General features: G+C 44.9%; 1 protein-coding gene across 1 annotated transcript in view; it reads right to left on the bottom strand.

Moving 5' to 3' along the window:
* Window positions 1–26882, bottom strand: part of LOC108937581 (MAGUK p55 subfamily member 7-like) — a 51329-nt gene that overhangs the window by 22895 nt on the left and 1552 nt on the right. Inside the window, exons 2-8 of the mRNA XM_018757597.2 lie at window positions 22000–22106; window positions 14544–14642; window positions 11968–12048; window positions 7008–7139; window positions 1881–1962; window positions 1136–1221; window positions 677–751 (exon numbers count right to left, since the gene is read on the bottom strand). Of these exons, the coding sequence (XP_018613113.2) occupies window positions 677–751; window positions 1136–1221; window positions 1881–1962; window positions 7008–7139; window positions 11968–12048; window positions 14544–14642; window positions 22000–22106 (662 nt within the window). The remainder of the gene's footprint in view (window positions 1–676; window positions 752–1135; window positions 1222–1880; window positions 1963–7007; window positions 7140–11967; window positions 12049–14543; window positions 14643–21999; window positions 22107–26882) is intronic.

Raw genomic sequence — 26882 nt, 5'->3', positions numbered from 1 at the left:
TTGGTGTAAAGCAGTCATACTAAAGTTATTAAACTGTGAAAACGCTTACATAAAGCAGACACACTCAGTGTTCTACCAAACGATACTCCAGAGGGAATTTCTACCTGAACCACACCAGAGGAACAATGCAGGATCTTCTGTTACTGACAACTGGCCAGGAAAAACCATCCATCAGTTTTCCTATTGCCATTGATGAGAGAAGATAAAAGTTTTCTCTATCGAATCCAGTGCCACAGTAACCCTTTCTAGATGGGACTCTCTTCTCAGTATTACTGCATCAAAGCAAACACCACCCACAAGTGTCCTGCATCTCAGGTAATTGATGAAGAAGAGCTTATTTCCTTATCAAACTTGTTCACCAAGCACCTTGTGATAAGGCTCCGGCAAGAGGACTTAAACCTTTGACCTTACATCCACCGTGAGATATATCAATGTCTATTTCATAGTTAGATATACACAAAACTTTTATCAACCCAAAAGAGTGCTCCTTTTGGTGATCTGACCCTGTGACCTTTCAGATTCAAGTTGCTTAATGGCTGTGCTGTCTGCAGGTTACCTGTATGTGACCATTAGTGGCCAGGTACCAAACAGCTCCACACATAGTGCGACATCTCAGCGGGTCTCATTTCAGCCAGTCAGAGAGCAGGGTATAATTAATATCCATTGGGAGGCTTACCTTGGGTTTGATGGTTTCCATTTCCACCTTGCTGCCTGGTATCACTTTAAATGTTATGGTCCCTTTGGACTGAGCCTGTCAGACAAAGAAGCTCTGACAATTTTGTATCACTAAATTTAAACTGAGAAGTGACTGAGAGCAATGTGAAGTTCCTGCTGTTTGACACCCTTTGGAACACAGGTATGAGCTTGTTGAAAATGGTTCCTTATAGTAATTGACCGGAGGACACTTTGGCCATTATGTACATGTTCAAGAAACAAATACATGTGTATTTTGGTAGATTAAAGGTCCACAGCCACTCCACAGAGGACTAACATTGCACAGAGAAGTATGTCAACATGAAGGCTCAGATGACAACATGGATCAGTCATGCTAAAAACAGGACCAGATAATGTCCTGTTGCAAACCAGGGACCCAGACAGGATTCCACATAGCGGGAGAATGATAATGCGGCTGTACCAGTATTGGAATTATTTCCTCCAGGCTCTTGTTCTCCATGGGAATGCCATTGATTTCCCTGAGCTCATCACCTTCATGAATCAAGCCTGCGATAAAGACACACAGGAGCTACATGAGCGCTGGTACACAGTCATACACACATGCCCACACACCCACATCTACACATACAGAAACAACAGAAATGTCAACGACACATACACAGATACACACATGCAGATACATAAATCACACACACACACCAGCTGAAACCACTTGTCCTGAGCGGGGTTGCGGTGAACCAGAGCCTAATCTGTCAAAACAGGGCGCAGGGCTGGAGGGGGCGGGGACACACCCAGGATGGGATGCCAGTCCATCACAAGGCATCCCAAGCAGGACTCGAACCCCAGACCCCCCAGAGGGCAGGACCCGGCCAAGCCCACTGTGCCACTGCACCCCCTAGATACATAAATATATGTCACAATACTCCTCTGTACCCTTGACCTCAAAGCTGAACATAATTCAGTGTTTTCATATGTGGTTGATTGGTCAAGTTTGCCATGAAGCTCATAGACCAATCAACACCTGTCCAAAATGGTATTATCTAAACTGGTGGCCCATGGCTTTGAACAGCCCAGAAGAGCACAGGACATCCAGAACAAACTGCCACCTACTGTCACTTTATCTGTCCCCCATATAGTGAACAGAAATAATAATCAATGGCTGAGGACTGAGCAGACGAAGTTGGCCACAAATGGTTGCAGCTCACCACTCCTGTCTGCAGCTCCTCCCTTCATGATGCGAGCCACAACAATGGCCCCTGTGTGCTCATCTCTCTTCACTGTGGCCCCCTGGAAAAAAGAGAGAAAAAAACAAAACAAATTATCTGTTGCCTAATATGAGTTAATTGCTCAGCAGTGGAATTTATCCAAAATAACTTACAAAGTAACTCTGGTATTTCATTTGGCAGTTTCAGTCCAGTCCCAAGGGCCAAACTTCCCTTGTCAAATTTAAAATCTGAAACCTTTTAGGTCATGGGTTCAGTTCTTCAACCATTGTGTCACAGATCTTCCAGTCTGTGGTTACTGTATGGTCATAGCCACAACTAATGGAGAGGTCACCGGTTTCGGTCACTGGATCACTGTGATCAGCAGTCAGTTTGGCTGGCTTGAATGCTGCACTGATCACATAACTGCAGTGAATAAAGTAACTGGTTCAAGGAAATAGCTGAGTTAATGGTTTGGTCGCTCTCTCTCAGACCAGGGGCGGTGGGGAGGCTGAGGTTGTTCTCACCAACCCAGGCCAAAAAGCCCAAGGATCAGGCAGAAAGAAACAGCTGGGTTTTGTTCACATCGTTCAGAAGCCGTTGACACCATCTTCGCTTGACTTTCAGCCCACAGAGGCTCTCTCTTTCTCTCCCGCTCTTTACTCAATCAAATGATACATTTCAACACTCTTTCACTGACAGGGCCAATGTGTCTCCTTCAATTATACTCCATTTCTTCACACAGCGTATGTCCCCGTTGCACCTCGTCGATATAACTTCAATTTTGCTACTTTACACTTTGAGCTCAATGCAATTCTGGGTAAGTACCTTGCATGACGGCATTGCAGTAGCTTTGAATCCCATCTCCTGCCCTTGATCAAGGTATTTATGCTTCACTGATACAGTAAAACTTACCTAACACTGAAAAAGGCTTTCCTGTTGAAACACATCCATCCCGAAAAATAAAATCTTAAGCTTGAAGTGCGCTCTCCCATCTTCTCAAAATCTCACATACAACTGGGGTCTTTGAGCAGCCAAGCCCTTCATTCCTTATTTTATTACAAGTTGATTGCGTGTTTTTTTTAGCCTTTTCGAATAGGTAAATCTCTGCAAGTAGCTTTGTGTCCAAGCCCAACATTGCGAGCCACGTTGGGAAAGGCGTCAGATAAATGATGGTTGATAATAGGAAACTGTGTGTAGGTTCTGCCGTATTTGTACATCACACCGAGGACCAAACAAACCCAAAATTTACAAAACTACCACTACTGAGGCTCCTTCTGAGCTGGTAGCCACACTCCCCAGTGAGGAGGGATCTTCATTCTTCATCTGTGCCCACAAAAAAGATAGTAAAGACGGAGACTGCGCCTCTCTCAACTGATACACTGGAAAGCAATCCATCGCCATGGAACCTGCATCAATCCTGGCAAGAGCGGCCAATTACCGAGCAGGCAGCCTCCAGCTCCTCAGTTCTGCTGCTCTCCAGCATGATCAGAGCCACATGTGCAAGCTTCTTGGAGGACTGTAGCTTACTATTTTATATCTCTGACACGCAAATGCTTCTGATTGTTATTGCAGAGGGAGCCAAGCTTCTATAATTTAATCTCCTCGGCGTGAGGAGAATTGGAGCAAAATCCATCTATACCAGATCATTACTGCTGCTCGTCGGAGTTGGGAAGAAATCTATGTGGCAGGGAGGATGTGGTGAAAAACAGTGCACAGCCTTTCAGGTGAGGACATGAATTTTTAATGCATGACTCCCACAGGCACTGTAACTTATCAGACAGGACACCTGTTTCAGAATGATGGGCTACTGGTGTGTTGCTTTGGGTTTTTGATCGGCTTGACAGTGTGACCTGGAAGATCTTTTCTCTCCAAGGATTAATGTACAACTCCAAAGGCGACCACAAACTTGGTTTTTATTATTTTTATTATCGTCATACTAGGTTTCTACACTAAGCTAAACTGATTTACCCTTTTAAACACCTGGGTAATTTTTGCTGTATCAATTCAGCACAAGTACCTTGATCAAGGGTACTACAGTGGGAGGTAGGATTTGAACCCAGGTTCTTCAGGTTCAAATAATACAGTGTTCTTGAAGTTGTCATTGAAAGTTCTGATATTTGATTTTTAAAGTTGTCAAAAATCTGAAGAAAGCTAAATCAGTGAATACACAGTGTTGCATGGAATCTACATTCACCTTCTTTTTGTCACACTCTGATAGTATATTAATATTATTTTCATGAAGAACCTTGTTTGCTTCTTTGGCTCCTCCTTTTCTTAACAAAGCACATTACACACACACACACACATTGTCTGAAACCGCTCATCCCAAGTGGGGTCGCAGCGAACCGGAGCTTAACCGGGTAACACAGGGTGCAAGGCTAGAGGGGGAGGGGACACACCCAGGATGGGACGCCAGTCCATCGCAAGGCACCGCAAGCAGGACTCAAACCCCGGACCCACCAAAGAGCAGGCACAGGGCAAAGCACATTACTTAAACATTAATTACATTTATTATAGTTATAACCTGTTTACAATAGGTTTCTGGAGAATAAGGTGCACGGTTTTGGCCAAAGTTAAACTGGAGAAGTGAGGGGTTGTATCATGTAGCCAGAAAGAGGGGCGTAAATTTTAATTCCCTAAATCCGACCACCTTGACCCCCAGCTGACCTCCTGTATGCCGCCTCAGTAGGACAACTAAACAGTTATGACTGCAGTTTATAAACTCTTCTCTGTTTCCAGAGCCTTTGTCCCAATCCCTTGTCATTTTTGTGGTAATTATGTGGAAATTACATTCTCGGTGACCTCGAAGCTCTCTGACAGTCATCCCAACACATCACACTCCATCCAAGACCAAAGCGAGTTTATTAATTACACAGTCTCTGTGAAAAGACAGTTAGCAACACATTTTGCAAGAATTACAGATGTTACAGATGTGCTGGGTTTGACCACCCATCAAACTGGAAAAATCGTCAAACTCAGTCCTGTCGTCACCATTGCCTGTTATCCAGTCTCTGTGCCTGGTCTCCGCCATCACCTGTTTTCTTGCCTTTTCAAGGGATTTCCATCTTCCCCCCGTTGTCCCGTCTCCTGACCCGGATCTCCACCATCACATGATATCCCATCTCTCAACCTGACCTCAAGCTTCACCTACTGTCCCATACCTCCAAACAACCTCCACATTCAACCTGATCTCCATCTCCATCAGTGAGCATTATTTCCACCTCAGTCTCTATGTCCATCCTAACCCTACTTCAGTGCCTTCCTCAGTGCCCACCCTACCCAAACACCAGCCCTCCTCTTTCTTCAGATCCTCTCCACCTGGAACACACTACAGCAGGGCGTTACAACACATCTGCAGTCTGGGAAATTTAATCTGCTGCACCGACAAGCCACAGAGCCACCACACTAGATGAAAAGCACACGTAAAATGTATCCGTGATGGAGACGTGTGTGTAAAAAATATCAGGGGGCTTTCAAGGTTTCAGCGAACACTTGTTGCTGCTGGTAACGGAGTGGTTAGAGCTGCTCCCTGTTGACCACAAGGTTGTAGGATTGAATCCAACCTCTGGCTGTAGTAGCCTTAAGCAAGGTACTTACCCTAAATTGATCCAGTAAAATTACCAAGCCATATGAATGGATAAATAATTATAAGTACTGTAAGTCGCACTGGAGAAAAGCATCGGCTAAATGAATAAATATGAACACTTCAATGAGGAAACGCAGAGAGACGCATGTGTGGCTTGTTTTAAATCTCATCTTGCTGAACACTAATCCAGGGAAAGTGCATCCACTGGGGTCAATCCATCAGTCTGGGACGGTTAGACAGCACAGGCTCTTCTCGCCCTTTTTCTAACCAAAGCCCTTCAACAGCCACTCCCTCGAAGATGCTTTTGAAGCAGAGAAGCCATGAAGTTCTAATGACGTGACAGACGTCATATGTTGTGTTACCTGATCCATCACCGAGAGAAAACGGCCACAAACATGGTCTTACCAGACGCTCAGGCTGCAAAAAAAAAAACTTCAGTGACGCCAAAGCAAATGACATCCAGCATTCATTTTTGTACTGTGTCTGTGCCTAATTGGAGGTGGGAATTTATGTTAGTAAAAGTCAGTGTATCATATGTTTGAAAAAACATATACTTGCAAAAAAATCTGAAAAAGGTCTGGAAATGGACCACGGCTGGTTGCATTTTACTTGGTGACTTTTACCCAAACACTTTCCCTGGATTTATTCTTTCGCTGTTGCCAAGGCTGTCGCCCTGGGAAGAAGCTGGAAGCCTGACTGAGAGTTTTCAGTTTCAGGTCCAAAAAAGTGGGACTTCTAATCAACTGCGTGGTACTTAACCTATAAATCTCACAAAAATCAAGCTATAGAGTATAAACTATGGTTGCACGTCGCCACGGATTAATGCGTCTGCCAAGAAGCCCATCTTGTATATAGTGCCTTTTAATCAGTTTAAATAACAAGGTGTTTGGCATCCAAGGTGTGATGGCCAGTGATGAGTAATATTCACCCACAGGGAGCTATTCCATGTGTCCCATCCACTCCCTCACCGATGCTTATGACTTTATAAATGTACCCTCAGAGCCGCCATTCAAAGCTTTTTTAATCACTCGGGCCAGATGTATTGCACTACCAAGGACCAAAGTTGGTTCAAACACCAAAAGTAACACACTATTTTAATAAAATATGTCACCAAGCAAGACCTTTTGGTGAAAAAAACAAAGGGGACCAATTTGTTTACGCCTGTGTAGAAAAAAGCCGGATTAGCTCATGGTCCTGGCATGAATGATGCAGTTCCTGTTTCAGCGGCACTAAAGCAGGAATTTGTGGAAAGATCGTGAGCCTTAAAAAAAACATCTTACTAGAATTCCACACAAAGTAGCAGATGGAAAAATCGCCATGATTCATCAGTATTACGGAATACAGCTCATTCAGCAAGTGAAAATTGAATTGGCACTTCAGTGATGTTTCCCTGAGAAGCCAAGAATACCGGTTGACGATATTTTGCCGTTACACAAGGTGTCGGGGTCAGCGTTTTTTTTCAACGTCCAGCAAAACCACAGATGTGATGGACAGGTGCTCTGGGGTCATACTCCCGATGGAGGTCGAGAAGCTGAACTTACGAGGGGCTCCTTGCTCTTGACCAGCCGGACGATCTTCACCGAGTCCTGTTCACCACTGAGGTTCTCGGGTAACGGCGGCAGCACCGGGTCGTACCCCTTCCATGCCACCGCGTCGTGGGTGAAGAGGAGGCTCTGCTGGGGCAGACATATGGGCTTGGGTTCGTCTTACACATTTTACTGTATTTAGCAGCTGTACACCTTGAACGGCTCGGACGGATTACATTCTGCTACATTTCACAGCCGCCTGTTTGTATTTTATGCTCTTTTCCAGGATCACTTCTTGTTCGCAGGAATGATCCAGGGGAATGAATTTTGCAGATTTTTTCCCCAGTTCCACTTGGGTCATTTTTCTTTTTTTTTGTGATTTTTTTTAGAAGTACCTTTTTTTTTATACTTATGGAAAAATCGTGCTGTGAAAAGTGATCGATTGCATGAATCAGACAAAACTTTATTGACTGACGGAGCGGAGTGGGTTCGGAACCAGACGCCGGCCGAAAGCTAACCCCCGTCTCCCATCCCACAGGTCCGGTGAGGTGCTTGGCGGCACACAGCGCTGGAAGTTCCCAGACACATTTTTTAAAGGCGTCAACATATAAGGAGATGCTGAGATCTACACATCGTGCAATATTAATGGGGACATTAATTAACACACGGACAACTACCAAAACACTTTTTTTAAAAAAGCACAGTGCAGTTCTTGGCCAATAATGTAGAGCAGATACTAGAAAGGTTGAATAGAAATTGCCTGAGCCAAATATGATTGTCAAGTTTAACAGAGCAGGTCAGCTGGGGTCAGCAGGTGGCGTAGTTGTTAAAACTACTGCTTTTGAAATCAAAGGACCCCTTGAGGTGCAAATCCTACTTCTTGCTGTAGTCTCCTTGACCAACGTATTTACCCTGAATTTATATTATAAAAATTACCCTGCTGTATAAATGAGTAATTAGTACAGGTAGATTACATTGTAAGAAGCTTTAGTCAGATAAATAAAAAAAAAAAAATGAAAGAGGAACCGTGACCCTCATTTGGACAAGTGATGAAGGAAAGCGTTTAAGAGAATAACTGTAAGAGGACCAATTAATTAGCCACCAGGTCAGTGCTCAATGACAAGCTTTCATTCTTTCTTTATAACAATAAGAATAATAATAATAGACATCATGCTCTCAGCCAATCGAAAGGTCTTACATGCATGACAGATAAATAAGCTGTTCAGCTCTGCAATGTTTCATATCTTTCACTTCCCTGCTGTGGAAACATTTTTACATTTTCGAAAGAAGAACATCTTCTAGCCACATGTACCAGTAAAATAAATCTTTTTGAAAAACAATGTTTTATTGCACAGGGGCTGACTGCACCACGGCCTGCGAGATGTTCCTAAGGAGGACCACATGGGGTGGGGGGGTGCAAGAGCCGGAGGCGCGACTTTGTCTTCACGATGGCCTTGCGAGAGCTCCAGTGGCTGGAGCAAATAGCACCATCTCATTCATCACTGCAGGAATCCCCTCTACTGCCACTTGTTGTACACGGGCCTTCACAACCTTCGGACCATGGTAAACTTCAGCAGACCATGTTACGCTGAGCTGGGAAGCACTGGGAAGAGTCAATATTTTTGCTCAATGAGTCCCCGCAATGTCTGTGTTTTTCTTCCTCTCCCGTCTAATTTAGAGTAGAGCTGTGGGGTGACTTTGGTTTTCTCCGGTTTCCCAAAACGCCGCAGATGGGACTACCCCTTGGGCCACTTTTGCCCCTTTCTGGCAACACTCATTGCCCCAGCTGCCCCCGTGTCCCTCCTCAGTAAGGAACAAATGTTATTCAGCGCACCAGCATCAACATCTCCCCGCTGTTCGACTTCCCCTACCTGTCGATCACGCATTGCTCCTCGGGGTATTGTGCCAGGCCTCTTAACCTCACCATTTCAGTCCCAGCTCTCTGGAGGAATTTCTTGCATCTTAATTATTATTGTTATTATTACTGCACTGGCTCCTTATGTTACAAATGGTGGAATTACGTATTTTTGAAGATACATATTCTACTTTAATTATATTTCCTATATATTTTCTAAAATTTCTTTTGCAATCTGTGTAACACACTGAACCTTCATATATCCTACTGCCAATAGATGGCAGTAAGGAGCAGCCAAAAAGAGTGGCCTTGTAGGGCCACCTCAATTCAACTCGCTTCCACAGTGTTTACAGCTCGAGCCTGACTGTCCTCAGTGTCAGCCATCATTAACAAGATCAGAAAGACAGCACATCATTATGGGATGTACAACTGATAATGAATAGCAGTCTGTGTGAACAAAGTATTTCCATTTTCTGTAATCTGAAAATAATCTGAAACTAGTTTTAAATTAGTAATTCATTATTTAGTAATCTGAAATTAGTTTTAAAACAGCTCAGTATTAATAGAAATATAAATAAATATGCTAAATATTTTTCATGTAATGTAGGGGGGTGTGGTGGCACAGTGGGTTTGGCCTGTGCCTGCTCTCTGGCGGGTCTGGGGCTCGAGTCCCGCTTGGGGTGCCCTGCGGCGGACTGGTATCCCATCCTGGGTGTGTCCCCTCCCTCTCCAGCCTTGCGCCCTGTGTTGCCGGGTTAGGCCCTGGCTTGCCGCAACCCCGCTTGGGTCAAGCAGTTTCTGTCAGTGTGTGTGATTTTTCATGTATTATAGCTTTATCTGAGATTTTTACAGAACCTAACCAGTAACTAAATCAAGAGATGTTTCACTGGAGCAATACAAGGTCAGGATCACCAAGCTATAAGGAGTGAAACCTTAAATATGCATCAGCAGAGTACAATCTGTGTCTGCAGGTAGATCCTTGAACCTGTGCTGATCAAAAACTTTCAGAGCCACTTGTCAGTGCAAAGCTGTCTCGGAGGCTTTGGTTTTCCCATAATTCATTCTGCGTCAACATCTTCAAATGAAACACAGTTCAAGCCACAAATAAGCCCACTTGCTGCCTGATCATGCTTGACTGATGTCCTCATTCTGAGTGCTTTACATTATTACTTAGAATATGTTTTTGTTTTTTGTTTCAAATGACAAGAGGATGGAAAAGCTGATCGCTGAGCCCATCAGGAAACACCAGGAATTCAGACTTGGCATCGAGACCTCATTAGGAAAAGGTCTGCAGGTTTGGAAAAAAACAAGATCCAACGTGTCTGGGGCCGGCCCAAAGTCCGATCACCCTCCTGCTCCGTGATGGACTTGTCAATATGAGAAACAGTTGCACCGTGATCCAGCCAGGCCTTGTAATGAGCGCTTTTATCACTGTCAGCACTCGTTTCTGGAGAAACGCACTCCGGACGTCCTTCTGCTTTTCCATGTGCACATTTGCATTTGTTTACCTGGACCCCCTGAGCCACGAGAACCGCAGATTATGCCCATGTGGGGTCAATGTCAAAACCACACATCATCATTGCCATGTATTTGTAATAATAGCATGAGAACAGCAGGTGGCACAGTGGTTAGAGATGTCTTATAATTTAATGATGGCCAGTTTGAATCCCATCTCGTGCTGTAGTACCGTTCATCAGGGTGTTAGTCTCAACTGAAACAGTCAAAATTAACCAGCTGTATAAATGGGTAAATCACAGTCGGTAGCAACTTGCTTTGGATAAAAGTATCCAGTGAAGTTACATTTATTCATTAAAGTGATGCATTTCTTCTCTCGCTGTTAAATTTAAAATTATAACCATTTATTTTAAAGGTGCACTGCTTTGCGCTCCCACCCCTACCCCAACGTCAGTCTTGACCTCGCAGTCAGTATCCCCACACTCCCTGAGGTCTCCATCATCGCTCGATCATTCTTTAACTTAATAAATACGCCTGAACCATGCAGTCGATGTTTTGAACAGTTTGTGCAGTACAGGGAATTTTCCAGTAGAAACCTGGCAATATTTGCCTGTAAATTTCCTTTTCATACACAGTGTGGCACTTTACGTAACATCCTCTCTAATTTTTACATGCTGCATGATAAATATGTCACAGACATACTTTTGCTGTGCTGAGCCATCATCCTGTCAGCTGTAAATTCACTCATATGAGACAAATACATTTTGCAGATATGATTTCTGTTCGTATCAGCCAAGGATTCGCTGGGGACAACAGGAGTGTTTTAATGAGGAGCTGATGCCTGGAGACAAATGGGCCAACCGTACAAATATATCAAAGTCGTCTCGTTCGGCCTGTCACTTATAACGGATTCAAGAGATCCCCGCTCTCCCAATAAGCGCTACATGTATGTCGTTCATCACGTTAACGAGCCCTGTGTAAGTTCTTTCTGCCCTGTATTGCATTTGGCGTGCGATGCCTTGTTCATAAGGGTATTGTTTTTCTGACACCATGGTAACCATCTGATGGGGTTCATTTCAGTGTTTCAGCTCCCCATCATCCCCATCATCGCTTCTGTTGTATGAGTGATGCGGGTACATTAAAGCGGCAGACAGGCTTGTGATGTCACGTGTTGTGTGACACCGAGTGGTTGTGCGTGTGTGTTACCATGTTTTGTATTAACGCTAGGTTCCAACAGTTGGCATCGTGGTTAGAGCTGTTGCTTTGCAACATGAAGGAACCAGGTCCCACCTCCTGCTGTGATATCCTTGATCAAGGTATTAATAGAACTGGCTGACATTGGCTGAAGCTGCTCGCTCCCGGCAGGGTCACGGCGAACCGGAGCCTAACCAGGCAACACAGGGCGTGGGGCTGGAGAGGGAGGGGACACACCCAGGACGGGATGCCAGTCCGTCACAAGGCACCGCAAGCGGGACTCGAACCCCAGACCCGCCGCTGCCCCGCCACGCCACCCATTAATAGAATTGGCAGAGTAAAAATTAAACTGTACTTTAAATGGGTAAATCACTGTCAGTAGCTTAAACTTGTAAGTTGCTTCGGAAAAAGGTGAAAAATAAAGAAATGAATGCAACTCTATACAAGTGTGCGAGACTGTGTGCACTTCACCTTGATGTGGGGGTTGTCCAAAAGGCCGAGCAGCTCTGCGGTTTCCGCCGATGCTGTTCTGGACCGCAGATCGTCTGCCACCTGTGGGAGGGGGGAGGCTGTGAGCGGTGCTGGAGTCTCATCCGCACATCCATCCAACACATGGCACATACATCTTCCCCGTGATCCACTGATCCTCATGGGGCCACTTCAAAGCAAGTCTTCCATCTTGTTATGAAACCCTGTGTTTAGGAAGGACGGGTTTGCATCTGGAAGGATTTGGGTGAGAATCCCTATTCCTGCAGCCTTAAACAAGGTACTTACCCTGGACTGATGCAGTAAAAATTACCCTGCTGCATAAATGGATAAATCGGTGGAATTTGACACTGCAAGTTGCTTTGGAGAAAATCGTCAGAAAAACGAACGACAGCAAGAAGGATTTTGATCACTTTTTCACATATTTTACTTTGCTCTAGATTCAATGCCATTGTTTCCCCCCTCTCTCTCCTGCAAACATCCTGAAATTGTGTAATTTGGCTCTTCGTAGCTTTCAGGGGAGTTTCCAGGTGCCAGTACTGCTCCTCTGATCACTGTCCTCTTTATTTTACAAAACAAATACAAGTTGGTGAGAGAGAAATGTGGGAAAAACCTGCCTACATACCAGCACGGCACAGGCCAAGCGCCACCGAAGAGGCCCGGAGCGAAGGGCTCGAACCCGGGAGCCACAAAGTGGCCTCAGCCTTTGTTACTTTATAGTGTTGTATTTGTTTCTTATAAGTTCGTTTTTCCATGTTGAGCTTTTTATTATTTTGTTTTCTTTATTTCGTTGGGTTTTCATGTTTAGTGTTTTGTCCTGTGCTGCATTGCACTTATTATCATATTTTCTTTGTCTCATTGGCTTGTTTTCTGGTTCTTTTGTTACATTTTCTGAGCTGAGTTTGTTTTGAGCTTAATTTGTTTCTTGTACTATTTGTTTCTTGTACTACGTTTTTGTTTTGTGTTGTCCTGTTGGTTGTTTCCATTTTTTTATTTTTCGTGCGAGGGGGTGCGGTGGCGCAGTGGGTTGGACCGCAGTCCTGCTCTCCGGTGGGTCTGGGGTTCGAGTCCCGCTTGGGGTGCCTTGTGATGGACTGGCGTCCCGTCCTGGGTGTGTCCCCTCCCCCTCCGGCCTTACGCCCTGTGTTGCCGGGTAGGCTCCGGTTCCCCGTGACCCTGTATGGGACAAGCGGTTCTGAAAATGTGTGTGTGTGTGTGTATTTTTCGTGCTATACCTTGTGGTTGCATGCTTATGTTTTTGTTTTATAGCTACTGCTTGGATTATATTCATCCATTAATCAGACACTTTTCTCCAAAGTGATGAACAGCAAAAGTAAAAAAAAGTGCATCAAGAACAGATGCAGAGCTTTCGACGGAGACACAAGATTATCCATGCACAGCTTGTCTGTCTGATTTTCACGCCCCCACTCCCACACAACTCAGAGACACCTGAGACTGACCAAGGAACGGGGGTATAAACTCAGCGGCTCGCAGAACCTCAATTCAGCCTATGTCAAATGCAGCATCGCTGCCTTCGTGCTCGAGTTCTTCTGTGATCCTTGTTCCCGCGTCTGTCTGCTTTGTGCCTTCATCTCCCCGGTTTCCCTGACTCACGGCTTGTTGTCTGACTACGCCCGCTGGATTCTCCCTGAAACGACGTTCGCTCCTCGTTGATTTTCTGCCTGTTTTTTGACCACGAGATTTCGCCTGCCCCTTGAATAAAACCTGTGCACCTGCAATTGGGTCTGTCGCCTGTCTGCTGCGTGGTGACCGTGACACTGATACCACCATGTTGATGGTTCACATCCCTCAAGTAGCTGCCTATAGAAGTGATATTCAAATAACAAATACATAGATAATCATAGCAGATGGTGTTGGACTTATTCATGTAGCTGTCAGGAGATCAGGAGAGAAGTGGCTCTGAAAGAGATGGGTTTGAGACCCTTCTTGAATGCTGAGAGGGATCCAGCAGCTCTGAGGGACACTGGGAGCTCATTCCACTACATCAGAACCCCTTGCGAGTGGGACCACCAAGTGGCCAGAGGTGGAGGAGCACAGCGCTCTTCCTGGGGTGTGTTCTGTTCCTGTTGGAATTAGGAATTTCGGGAACACACACTTTCCACTGGTTTCTTCCACAGCTATGGAGACATGGCACAGAGAAGGGAGCAGCAATACCCGGATGGCACGGCTTTACTGTGTTCCTTCAGCATGTGCTGATGTCCTGTGGACAGAGCCTGCTCTACCTCACCCAGAGACGGACCCATCAAACTACAGACAGGGACATTGGTCTATTTCTAGCAAAAACAACAGATTTTTTTCAGATAGGTGTCCTGTAATCCCAGGCTGCTCCTCTGAAAGACAGCACTGTGAAAAGTGATACTTCTCCAAAATAGAGACGTGCTCTGGGAAATGTTGGTGGGGACCACTGCAGCCTTCAACTGGCAAATGGCAAGACGACAGTTTTCACGGGGAAAATGACGGGAGAGCAAAACAACACTGTTGTTGTTGTCCTCCACCAGGAGGTCAGAGATTAAGAGTAGGAGCTCTGCAGGGACACTTACGTCTCTGGCCAAAGTCTCGGACCCATGCTGCACTGGGGTGGGGCCCTGCTCTCCAAACCTCTGCAGACGCTCATGGATCTGAAAAGAGAGCAGGTCTTGCTGAGCTGGGTCCCAGGTGCATCAGCGCCACACTGCATCGTCAAGCTTGAGACAGACACACACACACACACACACACACACACACACACACACACACACACAGAGATACACAGGCTTTTGGATCAGTCAGAGAGAAAGCACACAGGCTGGCGTGTGAATCAAAGTAAGCAGAAGGATGAACCCTTTAATGATACAGTAAATACTACTTACATTGAGACCCCCATCCTATGGGACAACACTTACATTTATTCATTTAGCTGATGCTTTTCTCCAAAGTAACTTACAATGTGACGGCGCTTACAATTATTCACCCATTTATACAGTAGGGTGATTTTACTGGAGCAAATCAGAGTAAGAACCTTGCTCAAGGGTACTATAACAGGAGATGGGATTTAAACCTGTCCTACCTTTGGGTGCAAAGGCAGCACCTCTAACACCTACACTAGCAGCTGACATTGTCTCTGAACACTCCCTGTCCATCATCCCAGATCACCAAAACAAGGAAACAGTACTTCTATAAATCACTGTTCCTTATAAATGAGGATTTTTTTTTGTGGTGTCAGACAGAAATGAAGTTATTCTGGAAAAACATCACCTTGGACAAGTCAAGCAATGAAAAGTTTTTCCAATATGGAAACGTAAAACTGCCAGCCGGTCCTGGTCTGAACGGCAGAAAAAACAATGACAGCATGGGAACGTGAGCCAGAGCAGGAGGTTTCATCCATCAGCAACCGCACGCTCGAGCAGCAGCCCTCGAGATCCGCGGAAGCCGGGAGACAGTTCCTATGCCCTTCACAGCGAGAGCGTATGCGTGATGAGAAGGACACCGGCTGAGCGGCTGAGAGGCTGAGAGGCTGGCAGCCGATCAGAGTCAAGCACTTGTTCAAGAACGTTTGTTTGATGTGTTGTTCACAACTGGAGTTTGTTCAAATGAAATTTCAGGAGAGAAGTATTAATGGAAGCCCATGGCCGCACCTAGCTGTCAGTCATGCGCGACACATTTAAACGCCCCCAAACTGCCGTGCCCCACATGTGCTTTTTTCCCAAAAACCCCACCAGGTCCCTTCCTCCACCTTTTTCCACCAACTGGCGCCAAATGGGGGTTCAACAACCTCACTCTATGGCAGGTGTGACCCCTCCGGTGGACTCTAAGCCACCAGCGTGCGGTACACCAAGCATCCTCTCAAACGCACAACCAGCCGAATACTTCTGACTCCTGAACTAGGGTTGCCGTGCGATGGCGAACGGTCTGCTCCTCTCTTCCATTTTTTCAGTCTTCAAACCACATCGCCCAGACAACATTGCCGAGTCAAGCCACTGTGTATTTTAGAAATAAAAAAAAAGACACGCAATTATAATTATGAGTTTGTTTTCTTTATTCTGTGGCTGATGAAATGGTGCAATTTACTGGGAACTGTCGGCGTGCGCTTACGTGTGAAATGACGAGCGAAGGAATAATCGTGCTCTTTTATTTTAAAACAGTGCAAACACACACCTCGGAGTCCGTGGTGTTTATTAAATTCAGGGTTAAACTGGAGAAAATACGGCAGCAATTTCCATTCCCTTTAACAAGACTTAAAATGAGAAAAGTCGCCCAACAAGACACCCCTCCCTGTGTATACCACTCCCAAAAATGAATGACCCTTTTAATGTACGTTAATGTAACTCCAGAGAAGTTCTGTCAAATGATGTTGGATTTTTACCTTGCACTGTGTGTTTCATGCCAGAAACTTGCTTTTTGCCCAAACTGCACATTGCGCCTCGCAGAGACCAGAATGTTGCGTTCAAAAACACTCAACTAGAGTGTGTTTCTCTCACTTCTTCTAGCAACTGACGGCCAAGTATCGCGTGTTGTGTCCCCAACTGGTGCCGATCTGTAGGACCCTGTTTCTCTGGATGGATCCTGCTCTCGGCCCATTGTCTCTGAACCAGCAAAGGCACCATCTGTCCATCCGCGGCTCTTACCCTCAGCGCCACCTTAGTCTCGTCACCACATATGTTGTCTTCTGCTTTCAAACTCAGGTCCAAACAGCAAAGTGTACTGTTCTCTCTTACCAACAGCCAAAAAAAAACTGTGTTCGCCATTACACTATCAAGTCAGTGCTAAGCCCACATGGATGTTATATACACCGACCTTTTGGATTACAAATACTCAAGTGACATATTGACAAAGACATGAGTGGCATGGTCTGTCTCAGAGTGCCTGGGTGGTGTGAGAGGATGTGGGTTCGATCCCCACTCAGTCTGTGTGGAGTTTGCATCCTCTCCCTGTGTCTGTGTGGGCTTCCTCCGAGTGCTCTGGTTTCTTCCCATAGTCCAAAGACATGCTGTTGAGGTTCAGTGTGTGAGTGACAGAGAGAGTGTGTTCCACTGATGTATGGATGAGTGACCCACTGTAAGTAGTGTATCTAGCAGTGTAAATCACTGCGGTGAATAAGGTGTGTGGGCTGATAACACTGCATAGAGTTCATTGGAAGTCACTTTGGAGAAAAGTGTCTGCTAAATAAATATAAGATACAAGAATTTTCCAGTTTATTTTTAATTACTTTTTTTTATTTTGTTACAGGGCAAACGTACGTCTTGTAAGTGCATGATAAGCATGTACGTGTTTATGTTCAATCATTTCTAATAACAATTTCTTTCATAATTATAAAAGCCTATATGCGGCTTCTCGTGCAATGTATACCAGTTCATATGATGGTGTGTGATAAATTGACTGTACTTGAGCATCACGCATCTGCATCCAAATCTATCCTCCTATTGATGTAATGCACAGTTTGTACTGTTCTCTGAAGTGTATCACTTTGGATAAAAGCATCTGCTAAATGCATAAATGTACAGGTGGTCCCCAATTTACGATGGTTCGACTTACAATTTTTTCAACTTTATGATGGTGAGCTAGCGATAGACATTCAGTAGAAACCGTACGGCAAATTTAGATTTTTCCCGGGCAAGCAATTTGCGGAGCGATACTCTCTTTTGATGCTTCCCAGCTAGCTCACTATCATAAAGTCGAAAAAATTGTAAGTCGAATGTCGTAAGTCTGGAGACTTTGAAAGTCCTTCGATTTCTGGGTTTCGCAAAGTGCTTTCGGTATTCCAGCAGCGAATCTGGCAAACGCTTCACTATGCACGTTCACACACGGACCGAATATCTGCTGAATGCCATGCAAGGGGAAGGAACCAGGCACAGAAGACAGACAGAGTTTGGAGGCCCTAACTGCAGTCAGATTTTGGCTCATCCATCCATCAGTGCCTGGAAAGACTGTCCTGCTGCCATCTCACTGAATCTGCACTCAGGACTCAGGGAATATCCCCATCTCTATACTGATGGAGGGAACGTTTCAAATTGACAGCCTTGTTCCCTGTGGTCCTGCATTAACAGCTTCGGATAATATTAGCAGACAGAATGAAAAGAAGTGCTTTGAGGGTTTTTTTAATTTTTGATGCCAGCATTAGGTTTACATTTATATTTATTTATTTGGCAGGGCCTTTTCTCCAAATCAACCTACAACTCAGGTAAACAAAAGCGCATCACCAACAGATGAAGAGCTTTAGACACAGATACACAATTCTCAAAGTACAGTTAAACGGTCAATACCACCATTTTTGCCCGCACACACTACACAAGTAGCGACAAGCTTATGAAGCTATGAGGAGATAAATGAGTCTGAAAAAATATGTTTTGAAACCCTCCTTGAATGGTGGGAGGGATTCAGCAGTTCTGAGGGCTAGAAGGAGCTCATTGCACCACATCAACTAAAACTGAGAGCTTTGGGACTTCTGATTTTGTACCCCTTCTGAGAACTACTGTGAATTAGTTGATGGACGTCTTCTACATTCTACCCTCAATTTCCTACCACTATCGTTAAAAGTGACTGGAAAATTTTACCCATTTTACCACGAGCCAGTTTCCAAACTACTGAAACTGGCACTGTATCGACTTAGAAGGGGAAAAAGAGCAACAAGAAATTGCACGCCCCGGTGTCCTGAGCGGGAGCCATGTTTGAAGAATGAGGCTAATGAGGCTAATGAGGCTAACGAGGTTAATGAGGCCTCGTGTGTTTAACATACGACACAGACACAGTGACGTCCAATCAAGAGCCAGGTTATAACCAGTCTGGGGGACTGCCATTCCCCTGCGACCCCTGTAGCAATATACACACAACTTCTGTGTTGAGTTAGCTTGTTAGCTTTTGGATCCAGTTTCATTACTCATAAAATAAAGTGTGTGAAAGAAACGTCCTGCCCGTTCAGAACTTATTAAACAAGTGAGTTGCAGTGATTTATGACTGCTGCCGGGCTGTAAACAATGTTAGAACATCAGAAGGGGAAATACAAAAAATAGCGACGTAATCCTGGTTAAGACAAACCAAAGAAAGACCATAATGGGCAGTGAGATCTGCCAGTTAGGGCAGATCTGATCTTCTTGGACATTTTCTTGTGTGTGTGTGTGTGTGTGTGTGCGTAAGTGAATCAATATGTGCAATTGCTCTGTGATGTATTGGCATCCCGTCCAGGGTATACACTGTATCACACCCTGTGCTTCCGGGATAGACTTTGGACCAACATGGCCCTAAATTGGATAACCAGTATTGATAATGGATGGAGAGAACCCTTTAAGGAACCACCAGGGTTTTATTTCTTCCAGGTATTTTTTTTATAGCTAAATATCCAGCCAGCAATGGATACAGTCCTGGGTTTCAAGTCTTCTTATTTGTGGCTGCAAAGGCATGCAAACCAGTGTAGACCTTCAAAGTGTTTCCTCCTTCACAGACAAAGAAAAGTGCAGATCAAATACAAAAAAAATAAAAATAGAAACTAAAAGGAACATAAAAAGACTGCACTCTTTGCAATAAATAAACATCAACATTACTCCAGAAGGTCCTGCAGCATTTCGTGAGATTCAAATCTTTTAGCAGGAGCCCACAACTGGCTGCATACACTGCCAAATTCTTCAGTGAGCCTGAGGAAGGTATAACGATGAACTCGTCCAGAAGGTTCTGGCCTGTTTGCATCGCCGCTCAGATGGCCATCAGTTCCTTGCTAGTGACACCTCTGCTCTGGTATTTCCCTCTTGCTTGCACTTAGGCTGGACCTCTGGCTCCACCCCTCTGGGTCACCTGACTGCCTCAGGACCCTGTCCCTGACACAGCCCCTGGCTCTCACCCACTGTGCTCTCACAAGTGGACCTTCCCCTGAAAGCATCCTTCAGCCAGACAGCTGTTTTATAGCAAAAGCTGCACATTACAAACTAACAAACATGTTGCCTAGATCGAGTCTGTACGCAATTCTACTTTTTTAGAAGTGTGCAAGTAGTAGTATGGGGGGTGTGGTGGCGCAGTGGGTTGGTCCTGGTCCTGCTCTTCGGTGGGTTTGGGGTTCAAGTCCCGCTTGAGGTGCCTTGCGACGGACTGGCGTCCCATCCTGGGTGTGTCCCCTCCAGCCTTACGCCCTGGGTTGCCGGGTTAGGCTCCGGTTCCACGCGACCCCATATGGGATAAGCGGTTTGGAAAATGTGTGTGTGTATTATTTTTATTATTATTGTTGTTGTTGTTAATAATAATAATAATCATCATCATCAGTGGAGAAATGCATCTGCTAAATTAATAAATTAAGTGTAATGAGCACCTACTGAAATCACAGACATATATATTTTCATATAATATCTATCCAGTCATTTATTGTCAAATCACTTGTCCAGCGCAGGGTCATGGTGGCCCAGAGTCTATCCTGGAAGCAAAGCGTGTGAACCAGGAAACATATTTGATAGGACACCAGTCCACCGCAGGGCAATCGCACACTCATTCACTCACACTCACTGCAATTAATTTACAGTCACCAATCCACCTGAAACACATATCTTTGGATTGTGGGAGGAAACCAGGGCACCTGGTGGAACCTTACATGAACACAGGAAGAACATGCAAACTCCACATGGGCTGAGCGAGATTCTAACACAGATTCAAACACCCACAGGCCAGGAGTTGTGAGACACCAGTGCAACCCACTGTGCCACAGTGCCGCTTGATAATAATATATACAATATATTAAATTTATTATGTGCTGCTGAGTTTAATCAACCTGTCCACATAAATGATGGGCTTCTGCCCCAGAATCTCAGACTGGCAGCCTAAGCGAAGCTGCTGTCACTGGTGGGGCATTGTGGGAAGAGTGGGGGAGGTGGGGTTTGGCGTCCCTCCCATCACTCCTCCAGACGAGCACAGACAACATGTGGTTCATCCATTAGTGGCGGAGGCTGCCAGACAGGGCAGCTAGCGAGCGAGCTCATCGCCGGGCCACGCGGTCTGACTGGCGCTGTATGTACAGCTCACATAAAGAGCCATTGTGAGTGCGAGAGATAGACAGCGAGGAAGACCAAGGCACAGAGACAGGAAGAAGAGTAAAGGGGGGGGGGTCACATAAACAGAACAGGGGTTTGAAGTGCACATCTGTCTTTATGTCAGAGTTCAGCATCACTATCTATCTAGATATTTATTTTAACAGATACTTCTCTCCAAAGCGACTTCCAATGAACTCTATGTAGTGTTATCAGTCCACACAACTTATTCACCAGGGTGACTTACACTGCTAGATACACTACTTACACTGGGTTACACTTACACTCATCCAGCCATCAGTGGGACACACACACTCTCTCTGTCACTCACACACTATGGGGGAACCTGAACAGCATGTCTTTGGACTGTGGGAGGAAACCAGAGCACCTGGAGAAAATCCATACAGACACAGCGAGAACATGCAAACTCCACACAGACTGAGCAGGGATTGAACCCATGTCCTCTTGCACCACTGAGGTACTGTGAGATAGCAGCACTACTCACTGTGCCAGTATACTGCCCACTGAGATGTTCTTCTTCACTTCACCCTCCACCATGGATCTTTAATCATACATAGCTTTATGTATAGATTTGCTGCTTGCTTGAAAATAGAGCCACACAGACCAAGCAGGGATCAAACCCACATCCTCTCACACCACCCAAGGCGCTGTGAGACAGCAGCACTGCTTGCTGCACCACCATGCCACCCATGCTGACCTCCTTCTCTGTCTGTCTATTGTATCACTTTTGTCTAAAGAGCAAATTGTGGACAACAGACAATTTGTGGTGGTATAGTGGTTCTCTTTGGACCCAAAGGTTGCAGGTTCAAATCCCGCCTGTAGCTGTAATACCCTTAAGCATGGTATTTCCCCTAATTGCTTCAGTAAAGTTATCCAAATGTGGGTTAAAAAAAAATTATGAGTCTCTTTAGAGAAAAGCATCTGCTAAATACATGCATGTACACAGAGCATCAAACACACTCCTTCTGGAGCAAAGGACAGGTTGAGCACAGCTTACTATGAGGAGCAGGTGGAGACTCGGCTCCCTGAACAGCTCCTGCAGAAAGAGGCCTTCCTCGTGGCTGTGGGCGAGCAGCAGCAGGGAGTCCAGGAGCTTACGGGGGCCTACAGACAGGGAGGAGAGAGGGTCAGTCCTCACTCTGTCCCACACAGCAAGGGCCTCTCTGTTCACAAGACTGCAGACACACGCTCTTGGTCCAGGTGGGAATTATGCATCACGTGCACAAGAACCGCAGGGCTGTACCTGTTCACTCTGAACTCACAATAAGGCAGGCATGTCCAGCGTAAAACCTTCTCTCTGGAAGTACAACATTATGATGCAACAGACCTTGAAGGAGTTTCTGATTACAGAATCAAATTTCCAGCTTGGCATGGATGGACAGGAGAAAAAAATTACATCATCTATGATCGCCCCCAACTGGACACTAGTGATAGAACAGCTTTTTAGCACACTTTAAAATAAACACAGTTGGACGGTAGCCCCTGACTCTCGGGTACAAGTGAGCGAGAGACGAGGGAGACTTGGGACAGGAAATGTAGCCCTTAACCAAGAGGTCGAGAGGTGCGAAGTGCACCGCTGGGTTCGCCGAACGGCAGCCGGGAACGCATTAAAGCAGGTGCTGGGGGTCGAGTGCAGAACCCTCACTCACAAGTTCCCAGGAGGTGTGAACGTCACACCATGAAAGATTTAGAAGGACATTGCATGATAGGACGGGATAGGAAGAGAGGAAAAGCAATCTGAACAGGTCCTCGTAGAACAGGGGGGCGGGTGAGACTAGGGCTGGGGTATGGTAGAAGCATATCCCCCCTGTTCACCAGGACCTGTGCACTGCCCTGCTCTTGACCTGAAAACTGGGAGAAAACACATTTTTTCATTGCAGCCGGGGGGGGGGGGGGGGGGGGGGGGGCACTTTTTTTTCGTTTGATTTTTAAAGCTCATTAGGGTCACATGAGATTAAAATGCATAAACTGAATTTTGTCAAGCTCTCCTGAGACTTGGTCTTGGTATTAAAAGTGTTTTTTTATTTTTTTTTCTGACAGCATTACATTGCAAAACCCTTCTCTATCAATCATGATATCGCTGTTTAATGAAGTTACACATTTGCAATGTTTCGCTTAAATTTCACTTTACTTTCACTGAGTACCACATCTCATGCAAGAGGAGTCCTTGTGCACATGTGAAAAGTACATGTGACAGCTTTTCCGCTATGAGAATAGAAAAAGACAAAATATCACAATTTTGCCATGTGAAACAGTGGGTGGAGCTTCTTTGTATATCCGAAGCCCCTCCCTCTGATGTCACGGTTTAATGAGGGGAACTGCCTCAGTGGTGTGAGGAAGTGATAAAAGTTACAGCCATAAGTCCTACATAGAACACTTAAATAAAATAAAGTACACCCAACCGCGAGTACATTTTACTTGTCATAAATGATTTAAAAGTACAAAGACGTGTAGTGTTGACTTAGTTGTGCTAAAAATAATATCATAATGCCGTTTATTAATGCTTCTATGCATCTTTTTTTGGTAATGTTCTTCTATGGTATTTTTGCAGTGAAAAATAATAATACATTTTCCAACCTGTAGAAAAAATCATAAATCCCTAAGTAATTACATAATTTGTCTGGCTAAAGGAATGTGACACGGATAATAAATATAAAAATAAATATCTAACTTTACCATCTGCAGGTGCTGAGAAAGTGATTAAGCTGGATCATAATTCTGTCGGGGGTTAATAAATGAAAAGGTGCACAGTTCCAAAGCTTCACCAAAAAGCATTTGGATGCAGTTGAGGGGGATATTTGAAACATGATTTTTCAAGATGTTTGCTTTTGCAATCCAATATATCGAAAAGAGGGAGGAAAGATGAGCTGTGCTCTCAGTTAGAGCTGCGCTTCAGACAAACACTTTTTAACTTCATTTAAGGTAAAACCTTGGACCCCGACGCCAGTTCAGAACGGAGTCACTGGAGAGCAGCACTCGGACTGTCCCCTGAGAGAGCCGCAGGGCCTGCGCATTTGTGTTCGTGTTAATGAACACTCCATTTATTAATTAAAGTGAGTAATTTACACAAATTTAAACAAAGCCTTTTGTTTTGATCAGTTTTTAGGTAAATATCATCTCTAAGTTACCAGAGTCCAGCGACAGTTTACCTGCCAAAATAGATCCCTTTTTATGGTATTGACATTGAAATCAGCATTTATGGTACTGACTTCAGTTTGCACATTTATACTAATAATTTTCTGTTACAGGGGGCGTGGTGGCGCAGTGGGTTGGACCAGGTCCTGCTCTCCGGTGGGTCTGGGGTTCGAGTCCTGCTTGGGGTGCCTTGCGACAGACTGGCGTCCCGTCCTGGGTGTGTCCCCTCCCTCTCTGGCCTTATGCCCTGAGTTGCCGGGTTAGGCTCCGGTTCCCCACGACCCCGTATGGGACAAGCGGTTTAGAAAGAGTGTGTGTGTGTGTGTGTGTGTGTGTGTGTGTGTGTGTGTGTGTGTTTTCTGTTACTGCTTCTTTAAAAATGACAGATACTAATATGTTTTCAAGAAACCACATGAAAACCATGTTGCATAAAGTGCAATTCAAAATTTAAAAACCAAAATGTGTCCCTTTGACAGTATGTAAAAGCACAAGTAAAACAAGTTATTAAGGTCAATCAAATTTACCAGTGTGAAAAGAGTCACCAAAAGGCCCAAGCCCTAAAAACCTGTCAGACTTAAATGGACATTACATTTCTTTAAAAATCTGCGGTCACTATTTATTCTTTAATGTAAAAACATTGAGATGATATTCATGCTTGACTAATAACTAAAATCACAGGAAAGGAAAAAATGTTTAAACAGCAGAAATTAATAAAATCACATTAAAATCTGATTTAAATCAGCAATTAAGCAGTTTTGGTCCCCCTTCTCCACAGCTATCAGGTGGGATTCCGCATTTGGACCAGATGCACTGGGGGGCTGGGGAGGCACCAGAATTCCACCCGCACAGGTTTGGCAAACATCACGATTACCACAATGGTTAAATTGCTGCATTTGGTTTTCACTGTCCCTTTTGAAAGCATGTCTCATCCAGGACTGGTTCTGATCAGAACAGTTCTCTATTGGGCCACACAAGAAATACTCTAATCCACAGTGGCTAATATAATCTGTATATTATATTATGGAGCACCACTCTAGGATTCAACGACAGGACATTGGTTCAGTCCTTTAATACCCCAGCGCAGTGTCCCAGCATAGGAGGAGAAAAGCAAGGACAGAATGGATTATCCCACTTCTTCCACCAGTGTAACATCCCACCTCCCTCCAGGCAAACGCTACGCTATAAAGGAGAAACGAATAAGTACAAATGCGTGTTTTTAATTTGCCACCCCTCGCCCTGTTTGTTGAGAAGATGGAAATTTCCATCCTGATACACAGCAGCTGGAAAGAGCGACGTGGACATGTTGTTACAGTAGCGTGGCATTGCACCAGAACTCCGCTGGAAATCGATAACCTGCTGTCTGCCATGAGCCCGCACTAGCGTCAAGGGTTCCAGATGCCTGGCATTTTTTTAGCACAGCAACACAGAAAAAGTAACCGCCGGGCCTTGTTTCAGTGAACATCCCCATTTTGTGCCACCTCTCTAAAAATTGCACTTGTTAGCATGAGCCTAAGGAAGCCCTTAACTTTGATGGTTTTAAGTAAAGACTGTGATTCATTAAAACAAAATTATTTTTCAATTATTGAATGGTAGGATATGTGGGGGGGACTTAAAAGCCTTCACACTCATGAGGAAACAAATCTGGAGGTGGGGAGTCTACCGCAGGTTTTACTCCTGCACTCCATCACAAAAGCACTTACAGTTTCCCTTGTCTTGCATTATTTTATGTATGAATACATAATCAATAATCATATACTGAGCTATAGGGAAAACTGGGAGGGCAGTTTCATGTTGATTACCACATTAACAGCTGCTTGTCAGTGTTAGTCAGTGTTAGTTGGTAGACATTCCCCGGTTCAGTGTTCAGGGAGTGAGAGGTGGGGTCAAATACTCCCAAAGGGTCAGGGCAGAATGACACAAAAAAATTATCAAACCCTTGTGAAGGCTGGAAATGAAAAGAGAAGAACCCGCAGACCCAGACATTGCAAACCACCACATCGCTGCTCCAACAGCATCACGTTTCCATCAGCACCTCCAATATCAAACATGCCTAATGTAAGCGATTCCATCATGGCTAGAGCCAACCATGAGGCCGCAGAGACTACATGAGATCCCAGACTTTCCGAAGCGGGTGGAGACGGCTGTCGGAGCAGCAGGTGGCTGCAGCTTCTGTCGACTACGCTCCTCCTGAACTACGCCACTGCCTGCCCCTCTTTTTCTGAAAACAAAACAGAAACTGCTCCAAAGTTTAATCGGGACCACTGAAACACACATGGCCACAATGAAAAGCCTTTGGACCAGAAACCACGTGGCTTCACACCTTCTGCTCTGCACTTTTCACATTGCGCTCTAACATAGCCTTGCACCAGTCTATCTATCTATCTAGCTATCTATCTATCTTCACTAGCAGAAAATATCACTTTACTGAGTATAAATTTCTGGGGGTTCCAGTACGGAAAGCTGCCATCTAGGCTGCAGACCTTACTGTACCAGACAGGTTTCTCTCCTCCGACACCCACGGTGCCATTAACCAAAGAATTCCTCTCTGTGGGTCCAAAGAACACTACACCACAGCTGCAAACAGTACAAAAAAAAGTGAAACGATGCTGGGAGACTCTTTCCACAGCTCTGGCGGTGAGACCCCATAAGCAGGTTTTCAGATTTTTTTAGATTATTTTTTACTTCTTGGTTTCATTTATTGGAGCTTAATTTGGAAAGTTTTGTGCAAGTGCACAGAAAACTGAA

This window comes from Scleropages formosus, chromosome 7 (assembly GCF_900964775.1).
Source record: "Scleropages formosus chromosome 7, fSclFor1.1, whole genome shotgun sequence".
NCBI classification, from domain to species: domain Eukaryota; kingdom Metazoa; phylum Chordata; class Actinopteri; order Osteoglossiformes; family Osteoglossidae; genus Scleropages; species Scleropages formosus.
The sequence above is the reverse complement of the archived record's forward strand: the minus strand, read 5'-3'. Positions and strand labels throughout refer to the sequence as shown.